The sequence below is a fragment of the Pholcus phalangioides genome, unplaced genomic scaffold (assembly GCF_987345545.1).
Source record: "Pholcus phalangioides strain wild (caught in Gottingen) unplaced genomic scaffold, Ppha-v1.0 ptg000021l_1, whole genome shotgun sequence".
In the NCBI taxonomy this organism is placed as follows: Eukaryota; Metazoa; Arthropoda; class Arachnida; order Araneae; family Pholcidae; genus Pholcus; species Pholcus phalangioides.
This window is the reverse complement of record NW_028301614.1, coordinates 6230739-6248152: the sequence shown is the minus strand read 5'-3', so window position 1 is coordinate 6248152 and position 17414 is coordinate 6230739. Positions and strand designations below refer to the sequence as shown.

General features: G+C 36.7%; 1 protein-coding gene across 1 annotated transcript in view; it reads right to left on the bottom strand.

Annotated features, from left to right (window-relative positions):
* The window catches only part of LOC149070540 (uncharacterized), a 157965-nt gene that overhangs the window by 55484 nt on the left and 85067 nt on the right, over positions 1-17414 (bottom strand). Inside the window, exons 3-5 of the mRNA XM_089249147.1 lie at positions 9786-9830; positions 4981-5175; positions 4851-4892 (exon numbers count right to left, since the gene is read on the bottom strand). Of these exons, the coding sequence (XP_089105273.1) occupies positions 4851-4892; positions 4981-5175; positions 9786-9830 (282 nt within the window). The remainder of the gene's footprint in view (positions 1-4850; positions 4893-4980; positions 5176-9785; positions 9831-17414) is intronic.

Genomic DNA, 17414 nt, shown 5'->3' with positions numbered 1-17414 from the left:
TGTGACGGGAAAAAAGAGAAATTTCAGACAGAAGCTATATAATAATGCAGAACTATTACGTTTTTCTGTCAAATTTTGAAAAAAAAAATTATTACCACATCGTGACTGCAGTTTGATGATTGCCATAGCTAACGTGGACATATTTATCACGAAAAAATATGCCAAATTGGCGATGACCTTGAATCATGTTTTTGTTATCGGACTTTGGCCATTGATCTCCGGCCACTGCACGACTGGCTGGCTGGCATAACTGGCCCACGACAGAAAAAATTGTGCACCCCCTGTTCTAAACCCTTTAGTATTTACTTCGTCACTGAAGAGTCTTTGCTATTCCTCGTTACCAGCAAGGACAGCGTCCGAATGGATACGTAGAGGCCGACTAGTTTCTGAGAAACACCTGTTCTACAAAAAAAATCGTGAATTTGTTTTTTCTAGCACCTGATAACAGCAGCCGGTTTTTTGAATTTTATTTTCATTTCTCTCAACAAGTGATAAAGCACACAAAACACATCGCTGACACGTTGAGATTGTTTTCCGCGCTGTCGTGATGTACACTGATCACGCAGAATAAACGGTGCGTAGAGTATAAACAACTATATTAATGTACGAAATTTCTAACTAATCTGCTTTCCGTTCATTCTTATCCCGTACTTCTGAGCTCATTATGGTATTTTTTCCAATATATGTGTCGTGCATAGTAATGTTTATGTGTATCAACAATTATATAAAAAGGGAAATTTATATTTTGTAAATAGTGTATTTTATATAAATATATTATGTAAATATATGTATGGGAAATTCAAATGTGATCGCTGCCACCCAGCACTGTGAACGGGGGCTGTGTTTGATTGTTCCCGCCGCACTTTTATAGTATGATGGTAATTTTGTAGCCTTGAATATTTGTATGAGCTCGGGGTGATATTTGTACCCAATACTACCTTCATAGTGGTGTTTATGTGCATTCCCAATAGTATAAGGAAGGGAAATTTTTGTAAAGTAAATAATGTATACGTGTAATTCAAATGTGAATGCCCAGCACTGTCAACGGAGGCTCTGTTTGATTGTTCCCGTCGCAGTGCGGGCTATGTGTGTATTCTGTGTGTGTATATATTCCATGTTCTGTAAGGGGAAGAGCGAGTAGAACACACTGCTCAGCCCTGTGGACGGAGGCTTTGTTTCTTCATTTCCCGTCACAGTCGAGGCGCTGTATGTATGTAAATTGTGTGCATTGTGTATTTGGACCATTCTCGGGTCTCTCCCGCTTCAACATGCCAGCTTCTTTTTCTTCTTTCTTGTCCACAAGTCTTTTCCACCCTTCTTTAGAAATCCCAGGCTGCGGTCTCCGGCCCTTATGTGCCACTGGGCGCACGTGCAATTTTTCTCCCTAGTCATTGGATTCAGTCACCCATTTTTGTCAAATGGCTTGTACGTTGCATCGAGTTGATGGCTGTCTTCATGGGGAGAACGACGCGAGTAATTCGAAACTTGCGAGCACGGGGCAAGGGGAGCCACCACTATAAATCTTTGCTAACTTTTCCGACACAACTCTGCCTCTTTTGAGGTAACGGAAGTAAGGTGCTTTGCATCAGTCCGGGGCTGTGAGCGGTTCTATCTATCTATCTATCCCGTACTTCTTTGACTTACAATAGTATTCCCATAGAGCAGTGGTCTTCAACATTTTCCAACCCGACGGGCCCAATTAAAACTTCCCACGAAATCCACGGGCCATCAGCTAATGTAATTTGGTGAAATCTTAATGGAAAGAGCCAATGGAGCCCCGAGTTGAACCGGGACAAAATTAAATGAGGACTTTTATTTATTATGAAGTATAATTTCTTTTATTGATTACTAATTTTGATAAGTTCTTCTTAGATTACAGATTAAATTAATTAATTCCGAGATTAACTTCAATCTGAAATCACTTTAAAGCATTCTTTAATTATTTATTTCATAATTTTAAAATTATTTTCTTTCTCAATATATCTTGAAATCGTTTCCTTCAATAATTATGCAATTATTCTTTTATTGATTGTGAAAGAATTTCTATCAGAAATTTTTTTCTGTTATTGATTTGTAAGTTTTTTTCCCACTAAATCTGAAACTATTTGTTTCAAAACTTACTTCTTTAAGTAATTCTGAATTTTCATGTATTTGTTCCGTAATTATTTATTTCATTTATTCTGAAATTATTGTTTTCATTTATTCTGAAATTATTGTTTTCATTTATTCTGAAATTATTGTTTTCATTTATTCTGAAATTATTGTTTTCATTTATTCTGAAATTATTGTTTTCATTTATTCTGAAATTATTGTTTTCATTTATTCTGAAATTATTGTTTTCATTTATTCTGAAATTATTGTTTTCATTTATTCTGAAATTTTTGTTTTCATTTATTCTGAAATTTTTGTTTTCATTTATTCTGAAATTATTGTTTTCATTTATTCTGAAATTTTTGTTTTCATTTATTCTGAAATTATTGTTTTCATTTATTCTGAAATTATTGTTTTCATTTATTCTGAAATTATTGTTTTCATTTATTCTGAAATTATTGTTTTCATTTATTCTGAAATTATTGTTTTCATTTATTCTGAAATTATTGTTTCCATTTATTCTGAAATTATTGTTTTCATTTATTCTGAAATTATTGTTTTCATTTATTAGAAAATTATTATTTTTTCATTTATTAGAAAATTATTATTTTTTCATTTATTAGAAAATTATTATTTTTTCATTTATTAGAAAATTATTATTTTTTCATTTATTAGAAAATTATTATTTTTTCCTTTATTCCAGAATTATTTCTTGCATTTTATATTGTATAATTATTTGTTTCATTTATTTTAAAATTATTTGTTTCATTTATTTTAAAATTATTTGTTTCATTTATTCTAAAATTATTTGTTTCATTTATTCTAAAATTATTTGTTTCATTTATTCTAAAATTATTTGTTTCATTTATTCTAAAATTATTTGTTTCATTTATTCTAAAATTATTTGTTTCATTTATTCTAAAATTATTTGTTTCATTTATTCTAAAATTATTTCTTTCATTCACACAGGGTTGCTACAGTTAAAACGCTCACACTACCTAACAATTGGTATAGTAGCCATCCATTCATTTTACAAGGGAAGGTCAAATATGCTGTATTTAAAAGTTCAATGTGAGGGCATAGCTGAAATTTCAGCTTGATGACACTTGCATTGCCTGCGTACATTAAAGCACAGCTAAAAACATTTCCATAACCCCTGGCATGTTATGTATATGCAGGGTGAAAACTTCAGCCCTTTTCACCTTGAATAACTCGCAAACCATTGGCACGTACTTTCAGTCAGAAAAAATATTTAAATTTCGTACTCTGTAATTATACATTTCCTTTATTTTACTTTGGGCCGTATATGTACCGAGACACAAAAATCATTCATACGGTCTCCCTGTTCTCTAACTTATAGTTAGAAAGTTGTTGGCCTGTTTGTCTCCCTAAGCCAAAGAAACTTCTGTGTTTTTGAAGTGCAAAATTCGCTGAGATAGCTGAATTTAAAAATCGTTGAAAATGGGATATAGAACAGGATATATTAAAAGACAAGCTAGTTCATATACGATTCTTATGCCATCCTTCCCCTCATTTTCAATGTTTTTTTCTTAATTCAAATATCTCGAACATCTAGAAACGTGGAATTTTTGTTGTTGCGCTCAAGAGAGACAGGACCACAACTTTGTAGTTTAGGTAGAATACAGGGGGTTCCGTATAAATTTAGTGTCTCGGTACATATACGGTTCTTAATAAAATAAATGACATATAAGAACATGGGCACGATATTTACCTACTTTTTCTACCGGAAAGTATGTTTCTTTAGCCAATGGTTTACGAGTTGTTTCAGGTGAAATGGACTCAAGTTTTTACTCTGTATATGTTACGGTAAATATGATGAATCGGTTATTATGCACAATAAGGTGAATATGTATAATTGGTTGTTAAATGATAGTTCATTATAGCAGTGAAAAATCATAAAATTTGTCAAATATGGGTTCGTTATATCAGGGTCCAACTGTAGAATATTTTAAATACGAGTTTGTTATATCGAGGTTTGATGTGAGAATTCGTCAAATAGGAGTTATTTCGGAGGTGTTTGGAAAAATTATTTAACACTCACACACACACTCCCTCTTTCTCTCTCTCTCCCTCTCTCTCTCTCTCTCCCTCTCTCTCTCTCTCTCTCCCTCTCTCTCTCGCTCTCCCCCCTCTCCCCCTCTCTCTCTCCCTCTCTCTCTCAATATTAAATCCGGTTCAGACTGCCCAAAGTACTTATAAGTACTGTCAGTTAAATAATTAATCCAATCACCAGTAAAAGTGGTAACCGTTATCCTCCCCAGCATGACCCCACTCACTCGGGTAAAAGGCTAATATCCTGGAAAAGACAGAGCCCAGCCTTGTCTGGTCTGACAATAAAAGTGATAAATTTAGGAAATTTATCAAACTTATCAAAATGGTCGATGACAATGCATAATGACCGCATTAAAATCGTTTCTTCCAAGTTTTCTTCAGTGCATTACTTCAATCAGCGCTCCATTTCCGTTTTTTGTAAGCGCCATCTGTTGACAAGGCTTTTTGAATCTAGTTTCGTTTTCTTCCCTTGAGTTTAAAATGGTGTTATAGTGCCATTTTTGGTTTTAAAATTGTAAAAAACATAATAACGATTAATTATTATAAGCATAACCTGGTTATTATGCATAATCACCTGTAAAAGTGATAAATTTAGGGAAAATCTATCAAACCTTGTAAATGGTTGGTAATAAGTGATTTTTGTTATACATATATAATTATCGTAATTTATATAACTAGAAACTTACCGACGATAGAGTCAGGTGCCTCCGTTGTCGACCTGGGATAAGCTGAAAATGGAGAATGACAATATCAGTTTGATCAAATTTAGCATACATTTAATTAGAATCAATAAAAAGTGTAAGGAATTTTTCTCACTTTCAGGACACCAGATTTTGGGGCAACAGTCTCCTACGTGCTTCTCTATGATGCACTCTTCACCTAAGGGCTTGACGAAGGGACATATCCTCAGGTAACACATAAGGGCGCTGTTTGAGCAAGTACAGTTTAAACATGCCTCATTAGTCTCAATCCGCTCCCCATTTCTATAATGTTCCTGGTTGTAGTAGCATCCTGCGAATAAAATAAAAATATCGCTCATTAGGTGCACTTCATATGGTAAATATCAATGCGTACATAAAAATCGATAGTGTAGTAATGGGCAAACTACTATATGCCGGCCCGCCGAGGGTGTTCCAATAGAAAAGTATTAATACACACAACACAATAAATACTGTACCTAGTCTGACCCTATGTCCTTCATAAAAATACGGGAAATAAAAGAATTTCGGATTCATACATGTACACCAATTGTCCCCAACAAATTGTCAAATACAGGTAAAATTGCCAATTATGGCTAAAATTGCTGAACGTGTAAAGTAGGGAGCTTCCACATGACCACCGATATAGTAGTATGCAAAAAATAAACTTGTTCCTGACGCCTACTCAAGATTGGTTTCAATTACTGCTTTTGTATTGTTAGTAGGTTTTTAATTAAAGCTGAGAAATGTGCCAACATAATTACAGGTTTCCTCTCTCTCCCCCCGATGTGAGCATTGAATACCGACAATAAACCAGAATCACAAGTTTCATGTGGAAAATAAAGGGTAGACGAGATGTTCTGGACACATATTAATTCTAATAACAAATCAACCAATCGAGATAAATAGATACGGTTTGCACTGAAATTCTATTCCATGGCTAGAGTTTTTATTTTGTTTATTTATTCGGTTGTTTTTTTTTTTTTGTTTTGTTTTTTTTTGTTAAATTATTAAAAAACTTGAAATTTCACTTACAGGCGCTGCTGTAAAACGAAAAACTCCACATGTTCATGACAATGTTTACGTTAAATATAAAACTATCACATTTCAATACAGTGAAGCCTAGTTTATTCGTCGCTCAGTTACCTTATTTTCACACAACTACGGTCCAAACACCTATGCTCACTAAAACATCAATAATCTAAGCGCTAACAACATCTAGTGAACTATTTCATTCCTAAAGCAAAGAGCAAGACAGTGGGAATATAGAGATGTGTGGTTAAGATGGCCTCTCTCCGATACTTTCCCGTGAATCAGCTGTTAGTTGGGGATTATGTTTTTCACGTTATCTTGTTCCAGCTGCAAAAATTCTCGGCTGCAAATTACTACAACAAGCTATTGATGTGTTCTGTATTAAAGGTAGTTTAGTATTTACATATGTTTAATAAACATTTTTACTGTTGCGTGCGTATAAAAATAATTATAGGAAAAATAGTAGAGAAAATTGTATTTTGCTCTCAACTATGATCCAATCATTTTTATGGAGCACAAGTTGTTGCCCGCAGCATCGCTCGTGCAGATTTGGTAATCTGAAAATTACTCATCCATGATTCCCCATGTAACATTTGAACCCCCCCCCATGACCCCCTTGGGGGATGAATTTTCAGAAATCTCGTCTTGGGGGTATTTACATTATAAAATACAATATTGACTAAATTTCACATTTATGGCTTCAGCGTACAACCCATATAACATTTGAACCCCCCTCCTCCATAAGGGGGCTGAATTTTGGAAAATCCCCTCTCAGTGAATCTCTGCATTACAATACTCTGCATTAAAATACTCACCACATTAATACCCTCTATTGAAGGCCCCCCTGTCGAATTTCTAAAAATGCTGTCATAGTCATGAAACGAAACCTCTAACCAAATTTTATGATGATCTTCACCAATTTTGGCTTGGCGTGATTTCTCTATGTACTATAGTCCAAAATTTAATTTTTTAAAAATCCATATTTAAGCTATATAAGGAATAAAAAAAAGTGTAACATTAATGTTTGATCTTTCTACGGGCAATATCAGCAAAAAAAATTGAATAGCTTGAATAACAGAAGTTATGATGATTAATCTAGAAAATAGTGTTATATTGGACCATAGTTGTGTGGGAAATTACGGTATACGACTTTCGCATTTTTAGGTTGCTTGGCTTTTGTTGTAAGTGATTTCTGCACATTTTAATGTCAAAAGTATTTCATTTATTCGATTCAAAACCTCAATTGTTCGACGTTTTCGACGACACTCAGACTCGAACTCCAAATCTTTAAAAAAAACCCAATTTATATCCATGAAATACGCGCAATATTTTAGGCAGTGAAAACGCATTGCTGAAATCGTCTTTCTTGCATATTTCTACCGCAAAAGCCATAAGTTTTAGGGCGATTGTTGGCATATATGAAAATGGTCATTGACCAAGCTGATGACACTCAAGTGATTTATTTGTTTATTGATTATTTCTGAGAATACGCAGCCATAAATCTGGATTCCATCTTACAATTCTAAACACCTCAGTATGAGTTGGTGGAACGCAGATTTCGTGAATAGTTTCAATGTGGCCCGCAATGTCTGAAAGGTTGAAGACCCCTGGTTAAGAAATTTAATCTTTTAACGACCGACCCATGACGGAGATTTATAGTTCCGCTGTGAGCAGACAGATATAATTGTTTAAAAAACTAAATTTTAATTCATAAACTTATCAGGTTATTATGTCTGTTATCTATCGAGGCTCAGTAAATGCCTCATCGCACACAGATTTTATGATGCGTCAAGAGCCTCACTTCAGCCGACAGTGATAAAAAATGGTCAGATTCATTCGATGCGGCGAATTGGTCGAAATTGATTGTGATAAATATCAATAAATGAGGAGCTTATGTTCAAAAGGGGAACATTTCTACTTTTGCTAAATTTACAGAAGAAGTAAAAAATGTATTCCTCCAAAATATATACGTTTGCTTTACAAAGGTGGAAAATAGCCTATCAGGTAGCATATAGGAATGGTAGAAGAGAGTTCAAATACTATGTTCTTTGATCAACATTCAAGGGAATCTTGAATTTCGAAACTGTTCCGTTTTCATACAACATTAGTTGAAATGTTACCTTTGATTAAAATTTGAGCTGGTGAAGTCTAAAAAATTGGAAATTTCTGCGTCACCCGTTGATTCTAGAAGGTTTTTACTACCCCAGGAAGGTATCTTTAATGCCCCCCTCCATACTAATATAAGAAATACGATCATTCTACAGTGGAACCTCTCATAACGGACACTCCCATCAGCGGCTACCTTCACTAAAGGACACAATTTTTAATTACATTGACGGGGCTCAATGTATCGTACTGTCTACGGACAATCCTCGTTAGCAGACAAAATTTTCGATCCCATGGGTGTTCCTTATCGAGAAATGAAAAATACCGAAGTGTATGAAAAAGGTGGGTATGTTCCCCTTTTGATAGAAACGACTAACTTTACATTGAAATTTCTACCAAAAATATTGCCGTTCGAAGAATCCCGGCTGGATAATCAGACAGAGCTTATCCCAGACATTCATAAACCGTTAAAAATTGGAAATGTTCCCTTTTGAAAATAAGTTCCTCAAATATAGTTATTTAAAAAAAACAAAAACAGCAATTTTCTCTACAGCAGACAGACACGTATAACGGTAACGGGCGTATCATGTAAATGTCATCGAATTTCGAGCACTAGGCCCTTTATCATGACATCAATCCGCGTCTGTGTTCTTCTTTGCCAACGGCAGTTTTCAATTTTATTTATATTTAATTTCATTTCCCCATTCAGACAATTCAGTTTAAATATACCTTTTGTTCATTTTATGGCTAGTCAGCCATTTATAATTGCAGTTTGTCTGAGAATCGCAAGGTCAAAGCTCACGCCTCGGTATGACGACGACGACGCGCAGACAGGTAACGGTTTCCGAATCATGTAACCATAATACACCCTCCATTTATTTTTGTCTAACTTTACAACATTTGGAGTTCATTTTCAGGTGCATTTCATGGTCTATTCGTTCGCTGAATAAGCGTCTTTTCCATTATTTCATAATAATTTTTTGGATATCTAGAAAACTGTATCACAATATCAAACAATATCCAGAAAATAATGGATGATGATTTTTTTTCTCGTTGCCAATACACCGAATCAATAGACTTTCTGGATATCGTGCTGAGGTGAACTTGGGGGGGGGGGGGAGTTTCGCTGTCTCTACAGGGAATCGGACGAGTGATCTCTTGCAAACCAGGCAAGCGCACTGGCCATTTTACTGCAGGGATGAGATATTTTTTCCTTAAAATGCCGTCTCTACTTGGTAAGTTTCAAGAGAAAAATGTTCTCGTCTCTGTGGTATGGTGGTAAGTGCGCTTGCCCGGTTTAGACGAGGTCTCGGGTTTGATTCCCGGTACAGACAACGAAACGTTTTTCCCTAGTTCACCTCAGCATAATATCCAGAAGCTCTGTTGATTTTATGTATTGGGAGCAAAGACAAAAAAAATCATTATTCACACATCTGTACTGCCGCCACCTGGAGGCAATTCGCTGAAGTAAAGAGAGGCTGCACTCTACTCAATAAGTCACGCTACCTTGTGCATTTTAAGGAGAAAAAGATCTCGTCTGGTAGTATAATGGTCAGTGCGCTTACCGGTTTAGAAGAGGTTCTGGGTTTGATTCTCGGTACAGACCCACCCCCCCAGTTCACCTCGTCTGCATCAAGTGTTTCTTGTAGTTTTAAGTCAAACTTAGGTCACTTTAAGAGTATGATAACAATACCGTCATTCCAATAAGCGGCGCATACTGTACACGCCAGTAGAAATAGAAGTATTATAAAATAATAAGTTACTGAATAGGCATTGTATTCTCACCTCTTTCTCGGTTGGACTTCCCTTGTTCGGAGGACTGAAGAGGAGCTGCAAAGAAATATGCAGATACAAATAAATACAAATACAACAAAAAATGCTACAACAGAGCAAACTGCCTAACGAAATAGTTAAAAGCGAAATAGCTTAAGCGATTAAGAAATGACTTAAAACTATAAATGTTAAAAAGATATAAAAATTTAGCAACCCAAAATAAAAAGCTGTTTTCACTCAAAAACTAAAAACAACGAGTAAAATACAGGGTGGTTATAACTAAACTGGCACTACTCAGACGTATGTCACGCCCATTTTGATGAAACTCGGTATATAGGATATATGAACCATGGGGTAAAAAAAAGGTTCAATAAAAAATAGTTCAGTTTTTGACCACCAGGTGAAAAAATAGCTCTTTCCATCGCAGTGCTCAACTGACACTCCTCACCTCAATTATATTGACACAACTCCAACCTGTTTAGTGCCCGTTATGATAGTCATATTTCATTGGAACTTAGTATATAAGTTATTTCGACCATGGGAAAAATATAACTGCAATAAAAAAGAGCCACTTCTCCACCTGGTGGTCAATTATTAAACTATTTTTATTGAATTCCTCCTCCCCCCCATGGTCCACATATCGTATATACCAAGTTTCATCAAAATTCCTTCATTAGAATGAGTGCTCCCTACGTCTGAGCAGCGTCAGTTTATTTATAACCACCCTGTATAACATATTGCCCATAAGAAATTATGGTTGCCTTCATTCAAGAGAGGGTAGCTTCTCGATTTTTCCCAATATGAATATTGTACTTCTTTTTGAAATTGTGTGTCAATTGTGGTATAATTCATGACACCCAAGGGTAAGCTATTCAATTTATTCACAGCCCCCCCATGTTGGAGAAAAATTCCCTGAGACACCACAACCTGGAGTTGTTCCTCACCAATCGATACTGGTGTCCGGTTATCGAAGCACTCGATTGACAGTGTATTAATAATTCATGGCCCACCTTATCCATCTCGTTCAAAATTGCAAACACTTTAATCAGATCCCCCCCCCCCAACAACCGCATTCTTCCACTGTAAACATGTTCAAAAGTCTGTAGTCAATCAAGCTTTCTTTCCTTGAAACACAACTCCGGTTTATCGACATGGGAAATTTATTACCACTGTGCCACAAGTGCACATGTGCACCAAACAGTCCGGAAGGCATCTACTGTCTTAGATGGATTTTAGTGCTGCCATGAAACTATGAGTGAAGTGTAATAATTGAATATTTGTACCGTTGTTGGTGTGCTGCTCTCAGTGGCGTGACCTTTCAATGGGAAAATCGGCTTCAATTCATGTTTCGAAGATGGAACCACACTACTACTTAAACATACATACGGAATTTCTAACGAATCGGCACATATTGGAACGTGTTGTGTGTGTGTGTCTATGCGTGACTCTAACATATTTATGTTGTCAGAGTTGTGCTTGTTTTAAGTTTTTGCTGATGCTGTCATCTGCCTTACACATTTTGGAGTAAAGATTGAAAATGCTTGAATTTTCATTATGTAACTATTATGTTGAATGTCTACCTGCTCTCTGCAGTGAGACTAATTTAAATGGAGGACCGACTTGCATTTGCTTCTCGTAGTTGGAAAATAGCTGGAAACCATCTTCATCCGACCATCTGTGCCATCGGTACACACGGGGATCCAGTCAGGGGAATCCAGCCCCCGAAGAGCCGACTAATATGGGTTATATTTTTCGGTTTCGTAAAATACAGGATGACCCTATGCACCTGCAAAATAAGTTGCTCCTTCAACACATCACCCTGGATCCGACTGCCTCCGTTTCATTCGCAGCTGAATATATCTGTCTTTGCTTCATTCGTAGCTGAAGATGTCTGTCTTCGCTTCATTCGCAGGTGAAGTCTTCTGCCTAGGCTTTATTCGTAGCTGAAGGTGTCTGCTTTCACTCAGGCGCGAATCCAGTGGGTGTGGGGGATAGCAACGATCGTCCCTCTCAAGAGCAGAACAATATGGGAAAATTTGTCTACCTCATAAAGTATGGGATGATTCAAAGGACTTACAAAATTCACCCCTCCCGACACATTGTCCTGGATCCGTGCCTGCATCGGTAGGGTCTTCGCCATGTGAGTCCGTTACTACGAACACACGACCGCACAGCGGCTAATCAATCGAACCGCATTTTATACTCGATTTTTTATTTATGAATATAAATAAATTATATATTCACTTATACCCACTCTGGCGTACGGAAATGTACTCCCTCGCGTACATGTTACCTCATGGTGATTATTGAGTGCATTGCTTCACGGATGGATGTCAGTGTTTCAGTTGATATCCCACTTGCGTCAGCATCACCTGTCACTCGACGTGTCAAGTTCCACGTTGATGTTGGCCTCATCATCATCGCTGGCCAAACGCGAAACGTTTACGCGGTCCAATAAGTCTAGCTAGTATTGTCCACTTGTTAGAACCTTGACACGTCGTATCTCATAGCGGAGAAGAATTTTTATTCCGATGTTTGCCAGAGAGATTATAGACATCCTTGACACGCAGCGTAAAAATAAAACGTGTCTCGGCTGTCAGTTCGATTATTCGGACTTCCGCTTGTTGAAGCTGCGCAACACTCTCTCTCTCTCTCTCTCTCTCTCTCTCTCTCTCTTTCTCCTTGTCCTTGATTTGGTTCGATGTAGGTCTTTTCTAAATTAAGTTCGGATCTACCAAAACAAAAGAAGCATTCACTGTCATATTTCCCTGAACGCTGATGAAATCGAGTTTTTTGATGAAATCCGGTGATAATTTTTGACATGGATAATCAATCAGATTCGTTTTCTCATTTCTCACATAATTAGTCAATTTGTTATAACTCACAAGACGTTTCGTAATACATCTAATTATGCTGAGGGGCTCTTGAAAATGTTTCCACTGCTTCTGGAGATAAGCAAAAATTTTAACACCGTTAAATCTATCAATGACAATAGCACATACTCGTACGAACATTCATCGGTTTGAGACATTGTGACTGCGTGGAAGATTCCTCCTGCACATAATATTTTTGTGCAGGATAGTTCATTAAACATTTTCGTAACGCGTGGAACGCTTTCGTGCAGCCTTTCGATGACATTTAGCGATTTGTACAAATTAATGGTTTTTTTAAGTTTGTAGTTTTTTTCATTGAAATTCTTATACTGCTTATATTTATATTAAAAATACAATACTTAATGGCCAATTGTTTTGTGATTTTTCTTTCTGTCTTCACCGTGAATATACCAATACCGAAAGTTTCTCAATGTCCACAGACTGCTTAATTAAACCCTCGTTCGAGAATTTATTGACGATTCTCATGTTTTACAGATTGAGGATTCTCATTATTCACATGCGTTTCCATTGAATTTCCGTTGGTCTAAGATTTCTTAACGATTATGTTTTCCCCTCAGATTTCTTCCGGATTCTTATTGTTCACAAAGGTTTCTTATGAAAATTTTAATTTTTAATTTTAAGTTTTTTCTTGAGGACTGACGTTTTCTCCAGATGTTCCTTAAGGATTTTCTCTAGATGTTTCTTAAAGGTTGTCATTGTCTCCAGATGTTTCTTCAGGATTGTCATTTTCTCCGCTGTCCGTACGAAGGCCGTTAACAGCTGGATGATGCGAAGATATATTTTAGAGAGAGAATTCAACTGCCCCCGCGGGGAATGGGGGAGTGATATCGTCCTCGGATAAGTCGCCATCTGGTGGCATTGTCAGCAATTGTGAGCTTTGGCCTGAGTTAGCTCCGACTGTCCATGTACGGTCCCGTTCAGTGCACACGAGCTCCAAGGAAAGATTGACATATTCGTTGCATCTGTAGTCTAGTGCGTTCTCCCGGGAAGTGAAAGGACGTGGGCTCCATTCCCCGCGGGCATTGAATTTTCTCTCTTTCTAAAATATATCTTCGCATCACCCAGCTGTGAAAGACCTTCGTTAAGTATTCTAATTGTTTACATGTTTCTTGGAGATTTTTTCAGATGGATTTCTTGCGGATTCCAATTTTAAACAAATTTGTTCTAATCGTTCTCAGAGATTTCCAATTTTCGAGAATTTTTAAGAATCCTCATTGTTCACTTTGGTTTATTTGAAAAAATCTCAAAAAATTCGGTGAACAATTGAGAATCTTTGTTCACCGAGGTTTTTGGATGATTCCAGTTTCCTCACGGTCGTTTTTTGAGGACTACAATTTCACACAGCCGTTTTTTCAGGATTCTAACTTCACACAGGCATTTCTTGAGGATTTTCATTTTCCTTGGATAAAAGTTTTTTTTTATCTTAATTTTTCACAAAACTTTCTTGAGAATTCTCATTCTCACAGATCATTCTAGATTATCTTTAGAAGATTAAAGATCATCCCGTTTTCCACCAGACCATTCTCGAATACTCGTATTATTTACAGACCATAAACAATGACTACTCCCATTCTTCCTTAGAACTTTCTTCAATTTTTGAGGGTATTTCTTGAGAATTTCTGTTATTAATCTCTCTCAACATTCAACATTTTTCATTGGGCATTTTGGTGTATTTTCCAATTATCCATAAACTTTTTTTTTCACGGTTCTCAGACGATGTCAGTCTCATTCTGATTGGCAGACCTGAATGCATTCTGCAGATAATAAACGAATCCGACGCTTTATCCTTGTTCTAGTTGAATGCGATCTAACTCCGAAGAAGATCCAATATAATAACAAAGTATAGAAATCATGATAGTAAAAAATGATTTACAAAATAGGAGAAATCGTCTTTTCTTCTGAGGGGTACTAATGTTGGAGGGTAACTGTTGGAAAAAAATAAGAATTTTTTACTACACAGTGTTTTTCGCAGTGCCCCCTCTCGTCAAAATATCCATATAGTATGAGAACACACGTATATATTTACACGCACACCTGTTTTCGATGATAGTTCACAATCTAGTGTTCTAGGAAGGTTAACGAAAAGACTGCAATAAAACTCCATGTTTGAGTAGTACGTTTATTGAACTTCCAAGCAGAGTAATGAACCCGGTGTGCGTTTATTCATTGCCATTCAACATTCTCACTCGGTTTCTCCGAGCTTTTGTCATTACCATAAAACACGGGCATACTAATTCATTTCTTATGTCGTCACGCGTTCAACTTTCGGGCCGTATTCATAAAGAAATGATTATCTGGAATGAAATCCAAACGTAAAACTTTAATGGCTGTTCATTCTTTAGAAGGTGAAAGTTACCACTTGGTCAGAATTCTGTTTTGATATTCAATTTGATACCTTAGAAGCGATGGAAATTATTATTTTTTCGTCTCTCTTAAAATACTTGAATTTTAAATTCAACTTTATAGACCTCCTGTGAATGTCACTGATTCAAAGCGTGAATGAGAATTTATCACGGATGATCGATCATTCCTGAAAATTGATGGACTGCTGAAGTCTTTCGATTAACCCTTTGCACTCGAGAGGTGACTCTCGCTCACCACATGATTTAATGCCGCAACTCGAGAGGTGACTCTCGCTCACCACATGATTTAACGCCGCAACTCGAGAGGTGACTCTCGCTCACCACATGATTTAATGCCGCAACTCGAGAGGTGACGCTCGCTCACCACTTTGTTTGGTGCGGAAATTCGATGCACGGTGATAACTACACTGAAGAGCCAAAAAAACAGGTGCACCTGCCTAATATCGTGTAGGGCCCCCGCGAGCCCGCAGAAGTGCCGCAACACGACGTGGCATGGACTCGACTAATGTCTGAAGTAGTGCTGGAGGTAATTCACACCATGAATCCTGCAAGGCTGTCCATAAATCCATAGGAGTAAGAGGGGGTGGAGATCTCTTCTGAACAGCACGTTGCAAGGCATCCCAGATACGTTCAATAATGTTCATGTCTGGGGATTTAGGTGGCCAGCGGAAGTGTCTAAAGTCAGAAGAATGTTCCTGGAGCCACTTTGTAGCAATTCTGGACGTGTGGGGTGTTGCATTAAATATTAAAATATAAAAGTTTTATGTGTTCATTTGTGTGTGTAATCATTTTAAGTTAGAGGTAAGAAATTCACCAAAAGCGCTACGAAACGCTTCGAGTTGCTGATTAGTCCGCGCGGAAACGGCCTCGAGTGCAAAGGGTTAATACTTTTGACAATTAGGTTTGTTCGTTTCGTTTCTTGTACAAAAACAAACCAGTCTTATATAGACGATTACCATTGAACGATTGACTTATACGCATATCGTTGGACGATTAATTTATCATGGATGTTCTGCGAAACACCGGTTAGTTTATTAACCCATTGGCTGCTGCAGTGGTATTTTAAAGTACCACTTTCTCTTTTTAACACATAACATTTCTCACATACATTGTTGGGTGTTGGTATTTTGAAGTACAGTCGAATCCCGTTATAACGATCTCCAAGAGACCGGAGAAATCACTTCGTTATAACGAATTTCGCTATAAAGTAATTCGCGGTTTTTGGATTGCTCCTACATAAACTTAAAAGGTGTGATTAGAAAAGTGTTCGTTAAAACGAGATTTTCGCTATGACGAGATTCGTTAAAACGGGATTCGACTGTACAAAGGCTAAATAATTACTTTTCGATTACTAGATGACAGCACAAGTGCGGGAAAATAGTTTTCAAACATGTTAATTCATAAAATTCAGTTAGATGTTTCGCCCTGTAAAAGTGTTCGTGCCCCCTTCTTTGGAGTGTAATGTTTCCACTGCATTACACACAGTGTTTTGGGTGTATGAGGTCACACAAAAGTGTAATGCAATAAAACACTGCACTCCAGAATGTATTCCCTAACATGTGTATAAAACACATTATGGTTTCCTTTGGTGGTAAAATAAATAAATATTCCTTCATGAGTTCTCTGCACTTACAATAAAAAATAAATAAAAAACAAATACCAATTCAAATGTGTTGAACAATTCAAGTTCTTGAACGCACCGGTGTTGGCCGTAAAACATAAGTTACGTAACGAACTGCTTAGAAAATTATAAGGGTTATGATGTTTCAATAAGATGGCTAATTAAAAATAAAGAACAATATAGTTCTTAGGATTATTGTAACTATTACTCGTTGCCCAAACCCTATCGAAGATTGGGGATCGGAAATCACCAACAACCCCAGATACTGAAACATCACGAATAGATTATTCTCAGTGTAAATAAATTTGGCATTAAAGCTTTCCATTAGGAAAAAAAAAAGCATTCATACTATGAAGAAATAATAACAATGATGTGAATGGAGCGCCATCACAGTTGACGGGAATTTTTATTTTTCGCATGTAAGTTAGTGTTAGTTTGTGTTCACAAAGTGAAAAATTGAGTTATCTCAAAAAAGAGAAGAGGAGGAGTAGAAGAACCATCACAAGTTGTTCTTTGTTCGTAAGTCAAAGAAATGGAGGCTCTTGATGATCACGATGTTGTTGCCGGTGTCACGAGGTCTTGTTTGTTCAAGCAAAAGGATGGTGTGCTTTCTCCCTCCCACTAAAGATCCTAATTCTGGAGGTAAAAGGAGTTTGTCCTAGAGGTTAGGGTCATAGTGTGCAAGAGAGAAGCCCTCACGCTGAGAGAAATTTGAATCTTGACCCTATTTTTTTTTTTTTATTTCTACCCGGAATCCGTTCTT